At 38.1% G+C, this 15,656-nt stretch overlaps 1 protein-coding gene across 4 annotated transcripts in view; it reads right to left on the bottom strand.

Moving 5' to 3' along the window:
- Positions 1-15,656, bottom strand: part of BRWD1 (bromodomain and WD repeat domain containing 1) — a 122,861-nt gene that overhangs the window by 78,176 nt on the left and 29,029 nt on the right. For all 4 annotated transcript variants that reach the window (XR_015143081.1, XM_086343160.1, XM_086343087.1 and 1 more), the window contains 6 exons: positions 9,271-9,341; positions 7,439-7,539; positions 6,601-6,641; positions 4,949-5,047; positions 1,939-2,089; positions 1,581-1,715 (listed from right to left, as the gene is read on the bottom strand). Coding sequence is in view for 2 of the 4 variants with exons in the window: in XM_086343160.1 (XP_086199286.1) it covers positions 1,581-1,715; positions 1,939-2,089; positions 4,949-5,047; positions 6,601-6,641; positions 7,439-7,539; positions 9,271-9,341 (598 nt within the window). In the remaining 2 variants the exon portion in view is untranslated. The remainder of the gene's footprint in view (positions 1-1,580; positions 1,716-1,938; positions 2,090-4,948; positions 5,048-6,600; positions 6,642-7,438; positions 7,540-9,270; positions 9,342-15,656) is intronic.

The raw sequence follows: 15,656 nt of genomic DNA, 5'->3' as shown, positions 1-15,656 counted from the left end.
AAAAACAGGAAAAACATGGAACATATGGACGAAGATGGTTTTCAATCAAAAGGTCTAAGAAACACTCATCTGTAGGATGCTACTGTACTGCCTCAAAAATTAATTAGCCTTTGAATTGGGTCTCAATATACATAAAGAGTAATTTCAGAAAACCCATCATGTGTGTGTCTCCAAAGTCTTAACAATATATAAGCCCTTTTATACATTCCCCTCAGAATTTATCCCAAGGAAATAATCAGGGATCTACATAAACAGACATGTATATTCAAACTGTTACTGTTGTGCATGTTTTAGAAACTACTTAAATACTCAACAACAGCAAATTAGCTACATAAGTAACATTCTTCTAAGAAAGGCTGAATTTACCATCAAACATACATTTACAAATTCTTAAAAATATTTTAGGGCTTGAAAAGCATTCTTTACATAAAATGAGAAGGGATTACAAAACTGTGTACAAAAGAGTAAAAACAAACAAAAAACTATGTGTAAGAATGCCAACTAATAATTCTATAAAAATGATGCCATCAGAAAATCTTCAATGGATATTGATACCTGTGAAAGTTTAATGAGGAACCAGACATTTACACAGTCTCTGGAAAAAAATCAGTTTAAAAATTACGAAGAAAAGAAACATTTAAAAAATTAGTGCAAAAACTTGGCAGATGTCACCTTAACCAAATACTTATAATTATCACCATATTAATAGTGGATATATATACATCATTAAATATAAACATCATTAGCCTCCTAATACAATGCATGGAGGGCACAATACAATACAATGCATGGAGGGCACATTATCATTTATTTTTTTAATCAAAAAATATACAGGAGTATTACATCATGAAGAAATACCAGACAAAACAAATATCCTGTAATATTACTTGTCTGTAAAAAGGTAAGATATGCAGAGTGAAGGATTACTGATTTTACAAAAGTGGAAATATGTAACTACTTAATATGATGCACGATCCTGAGTTAGTCCAAGAGGTAAACATAACTATAAATGCATTATTAGGACAATTGACAAATTTTTAATGTAAACCAGATTAGATAATGCTACCTTATCAATGTTAAATTTGCTGATTTTTGGTGACTATATTGCAGCTATGTATAAGAAATTCTAAAAATATGCAATAAGATCATAATCTGGTTTTCAAACATTTGTGTGCAAGAAGAAAAAAGCTGAGGAAACAAAAAACGATGTTTGACTCCTGAGAGGACTTAACTGAATAATATTTTTTACTACAGGTATTTTAATAAGTTTAAATAGTGAAAAAGTATGAATTACCATAATTTTGCCAATTTAAACACAAACAGGGACACATTCACAGACACAAAGCTAAATAAATAAACTTTTAAAATCTTCCCCTCATGTGAATTAGTTGTACAGATTTCACTTACATATGTACATTTGTACATATGACTATCAGATATTTATTAGCCTTAAAGTAGCACCATGATCTCTAGAAATACAAACTGCCAAAAACATGCAGATCGGTTTCGGCTACATCTCCTTATCCAAACATTTGAAACAAGTGCAAACAGGTATAGAGACACACACTCCCCCCACTTACCATATTGAAATAATGTTTCATCTTGGTGCCTTTTGTGATATCCCATATGAATATGCTGCCGTCATGTCCTGCAGATAACATAATTCTGGAATCAAAGGGATGTGTCTCCAAAACAAATACTTCATCAGCATGTCCCTTTATTCAACAAAGTCATATAGTTAAGGAGGGTCTGCAAGTTATAAGTTTAAAATTAAAAGCCCATGTTGTCACAGTATCTAAGGGCTTTTAAAAATGCATTAATGACAGTAATTTATACATTAGTATATATACAAATTTCTATTCATTTGATAATATAAAAGTTTTTTTTTAATTTGTTAAAAAAAAAACTTTATTTGTTGTATGTTATAAAACTACCTACCAACAGGTTATGAAGCAGCTGTCCAGTGTAAGAATTCCACACTTTGAGGACATGATCATTCACAGCTGTGACAACAATGCTATCATTCTGATTCCAAGCTATCATTGTTACTTTGGGTTTCATAAACCTTTCCTCTTCCAAAGATAAATCTCTAAGAAAAAAAATACAACATGTGCAGTGCTATATGTGTAGGAGGCTACACAATCTCTCATAGATACAAAAATAGTAAATAATCTAGCTCACATCCACACCTTATCCACTTCACAGAGTTTATCACATCTGACCCACAAGAGGTTATCTACAAACAGATGAGGGCAAGATCCCAAGGGGGAAGGGATGATCCAGAAACAGTTCAGGGGCTGAACATGGGCAGACTCCAGAACACCACATTATTCATAAAAGCAAAGCTTTTCTCTACATCTAGGATTCCTTTCTCTTGACTACAAGGCCTATTGGTAATATTTTCAACTACTTGGAAGACAGAAAGAAGGTAATTCACCTTCATGCCCTCAATGTCTAGAAAAGTGCCTGACAGACTTTCAGTATGCTGAACTACCTCTTTACACTTCCCTACAGACTATTCCTACGGCTCCCTTGGCAAGAAGAGTCTTATACACACGTCTGCAATGTTTTGTTGCCTTCATGAAAGCAATATGCAGTTTCTGTGTAAAATACAGCAGTCAGTAATATGGGGGAGGGGGGTGGGGGAGAACCTAGCTGTTTCTGAAGTCATAGAGCACATTCTAAGAAATTATAAAATAGACATGTATTTTAAAGAAAACAGCTACAAGAAGGAGTGCTATGTAACAGCTACCTGTGTAAGCACAATGGAACACAAATGACTGAATAATTCTAACTAGATTGGTCAGAGGAAGTGTAACACAAGAGACAAAATGGAATACAAGCTAAGATTCCATGCTTCACCTGAATTTACTAACAGATGTGTTGCATTTCATCAAATAGATCAGCCAAGATCAGAACACTAGAACAAATATATCCATCAATTTATACACACAGAAAACACTGCTTTTCAAGATTTGAAAGAGGTAAAACTTTAAATGAGAAAAGAATATTTCTACCCGGAGGGGAAATACAGGAAGAGTTCTCTCCATGAAGACAATATAGCAACAAGAAAACTAAACAGTTCTCAATCTCATTTAAAAGAATTCTGGACCTCCCTGGTGACGCAATAATAAGGCATCCTCCTGTCAATGCAGGACTTGGGTTCAATCCGAGTCCAGGAGGGTTCCACATGCCATCAGGCAACTAAGGCCCGAGGCAGCCAAATAAAATATTTTTAAAATTTTATTCAAGTTTTTACAATGATGTTCCTATTTTGCCTAATAAAGTACAACTGTTCATACGTGAATACAGTTTCAAATTTTCTTCACTGTTATTCATTCATTATTATTCACTTTCACACTAAAATGCTGAATATCCAAATGTAACATCTTTAAGTAATTGTAAAGATATGTTTGTGAACAGGGATTATCAGATTTCTAGTATGTATTCTTTCCATTCTCTACCACAGGTCATTTCACAAAAATAGTAATATCAAATTTATTTTGAAATCCAATACAACTGTTTGAGCCACAGTGGAGAATGAGTTGATTTCTCCTACTATTACTAAAAATAAAGCAGACATGAAGATTTCTAAACAACAGAATGTGTAACATTTCTCAGAAAAAATGCTAAAAACAGTGATATGCCTACTCTACACCAAGTAGACTGGGCTCGCCTCGCAGCTCACTCAGTAAAGAATCTGCCTGCAAAGCAAGAGACCCAGGTTTAACTCCTCAATCGGGAAGATCCCCTGGAGAAGGAAATGGCAACCCACTCCAGTATTCTTGCTTGGGAAATCCCATGGACAGAGGAGCCTGGCAGGCTAGTCCATGGGGTCACAAGAGTCAGACACAACTTAGCAACTAAACCACCACCACCACACCAAGTTCTGCTAGAAATCTGCATATGATTTTCAATTGCCAATAGTACTTAAAGGCAGATAGTTTCATCTCCCAGATGATGAAACACATTGTGATGGTCTCAAAATGATATAGCTATAAAAAGTGTAAGTGGTATTTGAGCAAAGTTCTGACTCCAAAATGCATATTCTTCCCACCACCTATACAGTCTCCCAGTATGTACAAATCCAAAACCACAATGTATTTGAAATTTATAATATCTATCTTGGGAAATACTGAAATTATCTCAAAGCTGCTCAAAATATGTTTGAGACTCTGGAGTGTTGGGGGAGGGGCACAGTTAAGACAAACTTGCCTTCAGTACCATTTTACAAACCAAAATTTTACCACGTAAAATAAAAATATCACTCCCAATGGAGACCAATTTTTAAAAACAGAAACAATAAAATGTATTTCCTTATTTTTTTTTAAACCAGATATAGCTTTTTAAAATATAACTTTTTAAAGATTCATGTCAGTGTGTGGCAAAACCACTACAATTCTGTAAAGTAATTAGCCTCCAATTAAAATAAATTAATTAAAAAATAAAAAATTCTAGATCTTTACATAAGTAAAAAAAAAATAAACTAAAAAAAATAATCCAAAAATCGTATCTTCATTTCTGTTTTCCCGGCTTGTAGGATCTTAGCTCCCTGATCAGGGATTGAACCGATGGCCCCTGCAGGGGAAACCTGGAGTCTTAAACACTGGACTGCCAGAGAGGTCCCATCCTATCTTTAGAAAAATAGAAATTTCTGAAAATCTCCACGTTTGACATACTTGAGTTATTTATATATTTAAAGCAGTAGGTGGTTTTAAATGCAACACCTCAGAGGAAGTCAATGCTTTGAACAATGGAATAAATACAGTGTTCTTTTCTACATAAATCTAAGATTGTAATAGGTTTAAGTATCTGTCAGATATGCAGGAAGGAGCCATTCACTTAGATTGGAGGTGGCTCTAGTTCCTGAACAAAGCGAAAAACCAACCAGAGAGACAGACCAAGTACTCAGGATGCATCTACTTAGAAACAAACCATCTCAACTTACCCTGAGATTCTAGTGGCCATATCTAGTAAGATGCTTCTCCATTCTAACTGTTCAAATCTCCAAATTCGTGCTGTTCCATCTCTGCTACCACTTAAGAACCTTAAAATAGAAGAAACAGATCTACTTACATATATGCTACCAAAGGGTACAGTTAAAACCACAAGCAAAAAAATTTTTAATGTAGCTATCTTGCCTGCAGGTAAATCTACAGGTATAAATTCAAAAAAGACAGGGATTTACAGCCTACCTAAAAGGAGAAAAGGAGCTTCCCTTGTGGCTCATCTGGTAAAGAATCCGCCTGCAATGCAGGAGACCTAAGTTCGATCCCTGAGTTGGGAAGATACCCTGCAGAAGGCAAAGGCTATCCACTCCAGTATTCCGGCCTGGAGAATTCTATGGACTGTTATAGTCCATGGGGTTGTAAAGAGTCAGATATGACTGAGTGACTCACTTTCTAAGCTACCTGGTGGCTCAGATGGTAAAGCGTCTGCCTGCAATGCAGGAGACCCAGGTTCGATCCCTGGGTTGGGAACATCCCCTAGAGAAGGAAATGGCAACCCACTCCAGTACCCTTGCCTGGAAAATTTCACGGACGAAGGAGCCTGGTAGGCTACAGTTCATGGGGTCGCAAAGAGTTGGACACGACTGAGCGACTTCACTTCACACGAAAAGGAGAAAATCTGCTTTACTCTGATTTGCCTGGCCCTACTGTAAAGCACATTTCAAACCCAATCACTACCTTGTCAAATAGTTTTGAAAATATATGTACGTAAGTAATAGGGGGCTGCTGCTGCTGCTAAATCGCATCAGTCATGTCTGACTCTGTGTGACCCCATGGACGGCAGCCCAACAGGCTCCTCTGTACCTGGGATTCTCCAGCAAGAGTATTCTCTTGGAGTGGGTTGCCATTTGGGGAAGCACAATTAAAGATGAATGGGAGAATTAGTAAAAGCAAAAGTGCCATTATAAGCATTTAAACTCTAAACTCAATTTCACACTAGTCACTTATGTATAAATAAATCCCTCACTTAAGTGTTAAAAAGAAGAGGTAAGAGGTACCTGAAAAGACACTGGGGACCACAAAAAAGGATATAATTGAAGGGATAATTTTGTTGCAGATTACATCACAGTAATTGATTAGAAAAGATTTAACTATTCAAATAGGCATCCCTGGGTGGCTCAGCTGGTAAAGAATCTGCCTGCAATGTGGGAGACCTGGGTTCAATCCCTGGGTTGAGAAGATCCCCTGGAGAAGCTAATGGCTACCCACTACAGTATTCTGGTCTGGAGAATTCCATGGACTGTACAGCCCATGGGGCTGCAAAAAGTCAGACACAACTGAGCGACTTTCACTTTCACCCAACTACTCAAATGTAAGAAATTCCATTATCCTTACACCTAATTTTCCTATAAATCAAACAGCCAGCAGTGAACTAAAGAACCACTTTTGATATATGAGGCTGCAAAAACTACAATTCTAAAAACTTAATTTGTTTCCTCCCTGACACAGATGCTTTTCCCTCAATTACTACAGTTACTAACAAGGGCCTGCCATATGATATATACCTGGCAAAGTGACACGTAAGCTACACTAATAGGAAGCAAAACACATTTACCTAAAAACACACTCACAAATACAAACTCACACTTACCGATCACCATTGTTACAAAATTGGATACTATCAACTTTATCCTAAAGAAAAAACCAAACACAAAAGTAATCATCTATATAGTTTATAAACAAAGAAAGAGCCCACCCAGTTTTACAGTTAGAAGCACATTTGGTTTAAAGCAAGAGATCTACACTTTTGCTGCTTAATCCTGTCATTCAAACATATATTGTATGTTTAAGAGCAAAGAACCTAACTACATATCAAATCAGACTAAGACACAGCTTTTATCTCAGAGACAGACACATAGGGTTTAAAAAGAAAAAACAGCCTGCTTCTAAAATTAAACCTGTATTTACAATTAATTACATCTACAAAATTAATATGGATAGAAAGTGATAATAAAGTTTAAGTAGCTGAAAACAAGTCGCATTCACTTTGATGATTATGTGCAAAACAAACAAAAATTTCCTTTAAAGTGATTCTGTTTTTTATCAAATAACTTTACAGAACTTCCTTAAGGAGAAAAAGATGACCTGACTGCTGACCAGTACTCCAGAACACTGAGAGTTACCGATCTTTAGTGCACGTTAATAAAATAGCATTCTAATTCCATGAGCTTGGTTAAGATAAACAGGCCCAATTTGAACCTAATCCACCCAAATCAATTGTCATAATCAAATGTACCTGAAGTAGAAATAACCACTGTAAAGCATTTGCACAGTAAGGTTCTGAGCTTATCAGTATCATCTTTCATCTTTAAATGCAATTCCTCCTCCATTTAAGTTGAAAGTAAAATCAATAACAATCTCCGTTATTGAGACTATATACCAACAGGAATATCATAAGTAAATCTTAATTTTAAAACATGAAGACTTACAGTGTGACTTTCAAGTTCTGCGATTTTTTCAGGTGCTTCAAAACCCAAAAAATACATTCTGATTACATGATCAGTACTACCTGTGGCTAGAAACATACCACCTGAAACAAAAATTTTAAGTTTTAAAAATCCAGTTTGTAACAAATGTCTTAACCAAAGTTCTATATTAAGCTCTCTACGCCAAAAGTAAATTCATCTCAATAGATCCATCTCATTATATAAAGAACTTTTAAAAATTAACATAATATATTGTGATATGATTTTTAGGAAGAAATCTGTTTCTGGCTGAACTCCTAAAAACCCTTAGAATTTCCTAAGTGAAATGATACTGGTATCTTGATGTTCATATAACAAACCCATTTCAATCACACCAGAGTTTATGTTAATGAGGTAACTTTTGAAAAGCATCTATGGAAGAGGAACCAACCACGTGATAGAGGTTGGGAAAGAGGGCTGGGAGACAGTTGAATCCATCCTTATGGCCAATGAGTTAATCAACTGTGCCTGTGTGATTAAGCCCCATAAAAAACCCAAAGGGCAAGACTCGGAGAGGTTCCAGGTGGATGAACAGGAGAAGATTAGAGAAGAATAGCAGGACTGGAGAGTCCTCCTTCCCACAGACTTTATCCTAAGCATCTCCTCCATCTAGCTATTCCTGAATTATGTTCTTTCATAATAAACCAAAAATCCACTGAGTAAAAGGACTGCCGTCAGCTGTTCCAGCAAATTAACTAAATCCAGGGAAGAAGTTGTGGGAGCCTCTGACCTACATACAGCCTGTCAGCAGAAGCAAGGTGACAACCGGGTCTGAGGCTGGGGGTGGGCTGGGAATCTTGTAGGACTGAGCCTTTATCCTGTGCAGTCTTCACACTATTCTCTAGGTAGGCAGTGTCAGAATGGAGTTGAAATGTAGGATGCCAAGCTAGTATCAGAGAACTGTTTGGTGGTATTATAGCGGGGCGGGGGTGGGAGTGGGGTACACATCAGATGAGGCTTAATTTTAAAAAGTTAATTCAATCTGGAAATGTTCATTATCTCCCTCTGTCATACTGGTTGTGATAAGGACTAAGATGCTGCCACTCCAAAAATGCATGAAAACAGGTTCTGCTTTCTAAATACCTTTACACTCCTAAGGAGTTCCTGGTGACTTAGATGGTAAAGAATCTGCCTGCAATGTGGGAGACCTGGGTTCAGTCCCCGGGTCAGGTTCCATCACTGGCTCAGGAAGGTCCTCTGGAGAAGGAAATGGCAACCCACTCCAGTACTCTTGCTTGGAAAATCCAATGGACAGAAGAGCCTGGTGAGCTACAGTCCACAGGATCAGAGAGTCAGACACGACTAAGTGACTAACACACACCTAAACATAGCTATGGTATATGAAGTTCACTTGTTTGCATGTTCAGACTTCTATGGGGGAAAATCTTTGACCTCTCCCCCAAACAAAGGTTATCACACAAGTCCACTGTACAAAAAAGAAAAAGAGGAATAATTTCACAAGATGTGTGCAAAACAAACTTAAACTACCAAAAACCAGCAATTCAAAGAAAATCACAATCTTGGCTTATCATACACATGGGGCACATGGCACAGGAACTGCTCATTTGGACACTTTAAGCATCCTTTTTGCCAGTTCTTATATCCCTGGCTCTGATTACTATGAAAAATCGAAGAAAGTCAGCATGGGGAAGGTAAGGAAAACGCTAATTAACATCACAGGTTAAATGTAATGAAATGAACGTAAGACATTCACCATCTATCTGATAAAAGCCATTAGCCATGTGGTTGCTCAAAAAAACTACAAAACTAAGAAAAAAACACTAAAGGTATCTTACCAACACTAAATGAAGAACACAGCATTTGAACACCTGGTCTAGGCTTTTCAGTGAACTTCAGGGGACGTGGACTAGAAAAGAAGAACATGTTGTTTTAAAATACATGTTAACACAGTTTAACATAGTGGAAGTTTCTATAAGCCTCTTATCCTTATTTCATCAGAGGGCAGACAGAATGAAAACCACAATCACAGAAAATCAACCAAACTATCACATGGACCACAGCCTTGTCTAATTCAACGAAACTATTAGCCATGCCATGTAGGGCCACCCAAAACGGACAGGTCATGGTGGACAGTTCTAACAAAATGTGGTCCACTAGAGAAGGGAATGGCAAACCACTTCAGTATTCTTGCCTTGAGAATGCCAAGAATAGTACGAAAAGGCAAAAAGATGTGACACTGAAAATTGAACGCCCCAGGTCGGTAGGTGCTCAATATGCTGCTGAAGAAGAGTGGAGAAATAACTATAAAAAGAATGAAGACACAGAGTCAAAGCGAAAACAACATGCAGTTGTGGATGTGACTGGTGATGGACATAAAGTCTGATGCTGTAAAGAACAATACTGCATAGGAACCTGGAATGTTAGGTCCATGAATCAAGGTAAACTAGAAGTGGTCAAACAGGAGATGGCAAGAGTGAACATCAACATTTTAGGAATCAGTGAACTAAAATGGACTGGAATGGGCGAATTTAATCAGATGACATTTTATCTCCTATTGTGGGCAAGAATCCCTTAGAAGAAATGGAGTAGTCCTCACAGTCACAACTGAAATGCAGTTCTTGGTTGCAATCTCAAAAATGACAGAATGATCTCTGTTTCCAAGGCAAACCATTCAATATCACAGTAATCCAACTCTTTGCCCCAATCACTAATGTTGAAGAAGCTGAACGATTCTACGACAACCTACAAGATCTTATAAAACAAACACCAAAAGAAGAAGTCCTTTTCATCATAGGGGACTGGAATGCAAAAGTAGGAAGTCAAGAGATACCTGCAGTAACAGGCAAATTTGGTCTGCTAAGTCGCTTCAGTCATGTCCGACTCTGTGCAATCCCATAGACGGCAGCCCACCAGGCTCCCCGGTCCCTGGGATTCTCCAGGCAAGAACACTGGAATGAGTTGCCATTGCCTTCTCCGAAATTTGGTCTAGGAGTACAAAATGAAGCAGGGCAAAGCAAACACCCTCTTTCAACAACACAAGAGACAACTCTACATATGGACATCACCATATGGTTAATACCGAAATCAGACTGATTATATTCTTTGCAGCCAAAGATGGAGAAGCTCTATTGCTTCTCAGCCTTTTGGCTAAGATCAGACACAAAGATGGAGAAACTCTATCTAGTCAGCAAAAACAAGACTGGGAGGTGACAGTGGCTCAGATCATGAACTCCTTATCGCAAAATTCAGACTGAAATTGAAAAATGGAAAACCACTAGACCATTCAGGTATGACCTAAATCAAATCCCTTACAATTACACAGTGTGACAAGTGAAAAATAGATTCAAGGGATTAGATCTGATAAAGCGTCAAGAACTATGGACAGAGGTTCGTGACATTGTACAGGAGGTAGGGATCATGACCACCTCCAAGAAAAAGAAATGCAAAAAAGGCAAAATGGTTGTCTGAGGAGGCCTTACAAACAGCTGAGAGAAGAAGAGAAGCTAAAGGCAAAGGAGAAAAGGAAAGATATACCCATTTGAATGCAAAGTTCCAAAGAACAGCAAGGAGAGAGAAGCCTTCCTCAGTGATCAATGCAAAGAAATAGACGAAAACAATAGAATGGGAAAGACTAGCGATCTCTTCAAGAAAATTAGATATCAAGGGAACATTTCCTGCAAAGATGGACACAATAAAGGAGAGAAATGGTATGGACCTAACAAAAGCAGAAGATATTAAGAAGTGACAAGAATACACAGAAGAACTATATGAAAAAGATCTTAATGATCCCAATAACCACAATGGTGTGATCACTCACCTAGAACCAGATATCCTGGAGTCCAAAGTCAAGTGGGCCTTAGGAAGCATCACTATGAACAAAGCTAGTGGAGGTGATGAAATTCCAGCTGAGCTATTTCAAGTCCTAAAAGATGATGCTGTGAAAGTGCTGTACTCAATACGCCAGCAAATTTAGAAAACTCAGCAGTGGCCACAGGATTGGAAAAGGTCAGTTTTCATTCCAATCTCAAAGAAAGGCAATGCCAAAGATTGCTCAAACTACCGCACAATTGCACTCATCTCACACACTAGCAAAGTAATGCTCAAAATTCTCCAAATGAGGCTTCCAGAGTAAGTGAACCAAGAACTTCCAGATGTTCAAACAGGACTTAGAAAAGGCAGAAGAACCAGCAATGAAATTGCAAGCATCCACTGGGTCACAGAAAAAGCAAGAGTTCCAGAAAAACATCTACTTCTGCTCTATTAACGATGCCGAAGCCTTTGATCTGTGGATCACGACGAACTCTGGAAAATTCTTAAAGAGATGGGAATACCAGATCACCTTTCCTGCCTCCTGAGAAATCTGTACGTAGGTCAAGAAACAATAGTTAGAACTGGGCATGAAACAATGGACTGGTTCCAAACTGGGAAAGGAATACGCCAAGTCTGTATATTGTCACCCTGCTTATTTAACTTCCAAGGAGAGGACATCACACGAAATGCCAGGCTGGACGAAGCACAAGCTGGAATCAATATTGCCGGGAGAAAGATCAATAATCTTAGATATGCAGAGGACACCACCCTTATGGCAGAAAGTGAAGAGGAACTAAAGAGCCTCTTGATCCAAGTGAAAGAGGAGAGTGAAAAAGTTGGCTTAAAACTCATTCAGAAAACGAAGATCATGGCATCCAGTCCCATCACTTCATGGCAAAGAGATGGGGAAACAATGGAAACAGTGATAGATTTTATTTTCTTGGGCTCCAAAATCACTGCAGATAGTGACTGAAGCCGTGAAATTAAAAGACACTTGCTCCTTGGAAGAAAAGCTATGGCCAACCTAGACAGCATAATAAAAAGCAGAGACATCACCTTGCCAACAAAGGTCCACCTAGTCAAAGCTATGATTTTTTTCATAGTCATGTATGGATGTGCGAGTTGGACCACAAAGAAAGCTGAGCACCAAAGAATTGATGCTTTTGAACTGTGGTGGTGGAGAAGACTCTTGAGAGTCCCTTGGACTGCAAGGAGATCAAACCAGGTAATCCTAAAGGAAATCAGTCCTGAATATTCATTGGAAGGACTGATGCTGAAGCTGAAATTCCAATACTTTGGCCATCTGATGTGAAGAACTGACTCACTGGGAAAGACCGTGATGCTGGGAAAGACTGAAGGCAGGAAGAGAAGGGGATGACAGAGGATGAGACAGCTGGATGGCATCACCGTCTCAATGGACATGAGTCTGAGCAAGCTCTGGGAGTTGGTGATGAACAGGGAAGCCTGGCATGCTACAGTCCATGGGGTCACCAAGAGTCGGACACGACTGAGTGAGTGAACTGAACTGAACATACTGGCTTTATGCTGAAATCAAAACTGTGATTCAAACATCTCCCCAAAAACAAAAGCCCACAACCAGAGAGCTTCACAGCTGACTGGAGTAGAGCTAATGCCTATCCTTCTGAAACTCTTTCAAAAAATCGCAAAGGAAGGAACACTCCCAAACTCATTATATGAGTCCACCATCATCATGATACCAAAACCAGACAAAGACATCATAAAAAAAGAAAATTACAAGCCAATATCACTGAACATCAACACAAAAATCCTCAACATTAATTCAAGCAAACAGAATTCAACAACACATTAAAAAGATCATACACCATGATCAAGTCGGGTTTATCCCAGAAATGCAAAGATTCTTCAATAAACACAAATCAATCAATGTGATACACCATATTAAATAACTGAAAGATAAAAACCATATGATAATCTCAACAGATGCAGAAAAAGCTCCTGACAAATTCAAAAGCTTGTTTTGCCCATTTATGGGCATAGAAGGAACCTACCTCAACATAATAAAGGCTATATACAACAAACCCACAGCAAACATTATTCTGAATGGTGAAAAACTGAAAGCATTCCCTCTAAGATCAGGAATAAGACAAGGGTACCCACTTTCACCCGGAAAAGGCAATGGCACCCCACTCCAGTATTCTTGCCTAGAAAGTCCCATGGATGGAGGAGCCTAGTGGGCTGCAGTCCATGGGGTCGCTAAGAGTCAGACACGACTGAGCAACTTCACTTTCACTTTTCACTTTCATGCATTGGAGAAGGAAATGGCAACCCACTCCAGTGTTCTTGCCTGGAGAATCCCAGGGATGGGGGAGCCTGGTGGGCTTCCGTCTATGGGGTCACACAGAGTCGGACACGACTGAGGTGACTTAGCAGCAGCAGCAGCAGCCCACTTTCACCACTATTATTCAACACAGATTTGGAGGTCTTAGCTATGGCAATCACAGAAGAAAAAGAAATAAAAGAAATCCAGATTGGAAAAGAAGCAGCAAAACTCGCACTGTTTGAAGATGACATCATACTATACATATAAAATCCTAAAGATGCTATCATGAAATTACAACAGCTAATCAGTGAATTTAGTAATGTTGCAGGATACAAAATCAATACCTAGAAATCACTTGCATTCCCATATGTTAACAATGAAAAACAACAAAGAGAAATTAAGGAATCAATCCCATTTACCACTGCAACAAAAAGAATAAAATACCTAGGATAAAACTTACCTAAGGAGTCAAAAGACCTGTATACAGAAAATTATGAGACTGATAAAAGAAATCAAAGATGACATTAGCACATGGAGAGATATTCCATGCTCCTAGGCTGAAAGAATCGGTATTGTGAAAATGACTGTACTATCAAATGCAATGTAAAGATTCAATGCAATCCCTATCACGTTATCAAAGGCATCTGTCACAGAATTAGGACAAAAAATTTCACAATTCGTATGAAAACACAAAAGACCCCAAACAGCCAAAGCAATCTTGAGAAAGAACAAGGCAGCTGGAGATATCAACCTTCTTGACTTCAGACTATACTACAAAGCTACAGTCATCTGGACAGCATGATAAAAAACAGAAATGTAGGCCAATGGAACAAGATAGAAAGCCCAGAGATCAACCCATGCACCTATGGGCACCTTTTGACAAAGGAAGCAAGAATATACAGTGGGGCAGATAGTCTCTTCAATAAGTGGTGCTGGGAGAAACAGAGAATGAAGAATTGAAAAATGAAAACACTTCCTAACACCATACACAAAGATAAACTCAAAATGGATTAAAGACCTAAAAGTAACATCAGAAACTATAAAACTCTTAGAGGAAAACATAGGCAGAACACCATATGACATAAATCACAGCAAGATCCTCTATGACTCACCTCCTACAGTAATGGAAATAAAAACAGTAAGTGGGACCTAATTAAACGTAAAAGCTTCTGCACAGCAAAGAAAACTGTTAACAAGGTGAAAAAGACAACCCTCAAAATGGGAGAAAATAATAGCAAATGAAACAACTGACAAAGGATTAATTTCCAAAATACATAAGCAGCTCATTCAACTCAATATCAGATAAACAATCCAGTCAAAAAGTGGGAAAAAGACCTAAACAAACGTTTCTCCAAAGAAGACATACAGATGGCTAATAAACACACGAAAAGATACTCAACATTACTCTAAATTATTAGAGAAATCCAAATCAAAACTACAGTGAAATATCACCTCACACTAGTCAGAATGGCCATCATCAAAAAATCCATAAACAATAAATGCTGGAGAGGGTGTGGAGCAAAGGGAACCCTCTAACACTGTTGGTGGAAATGTCAATTGATACAGCCACTGTGGAAGACAGTATGGAAATTCCTTCAAAAAAAAAAAACTAGGACTAAAACTACCATATGACCCAGCAATTCCACTACTAGGCATATACCCTAAGGAAACCAAAAGTGAAAAAGACACATGTACCCCAATGTTCGTTCACTGCAGCACTATTTACAATAGCTAGGTGATGGAAGTCACAACATAGACTGTCCATCAACAGATGAATAGATAAAGCAGCTGTGGTACATACATACAATGGAATATTACTCAGCCATAAAAAGAAACACATTTGAATGAGTTCTAACAAGGCAGATAAACCTAGATCCTATTATACATATGAGTGAAGTTAAGTCAGAAAGAGAAAAACAAATATCACATATTAATGCATGTAATATGGAATCTAAAAAGATGGTGCTGATGAACCTATATGCAGGGCAGCAATGGAGACACAGACACAGAGAACAGACTTATTGACACAGGCTGGGGAGGAGGTAAGAAGAAGGTGGGATGAATGGAGACAGTAGCATGGAAACATATACACTACCATATGTAAAACAG

This window comes from Bos grunniens, chromosome 1, assembly GCF_055505025.1.
Source record: "Bos grunniens cultivar Pamir isolate PY7600 chromosome 1, Bosgru_T2T1.0, whole genome shotgun sequence".
Lineage (NCBI taxonomy): Eukaryota > Metazoa > Chordata > Mammalia > Artiodactyla > Bovidae > Bos > Bos grunniens.
This window is presented reverse-complemented; position numbering and strand designations above follow the sequence as displayed.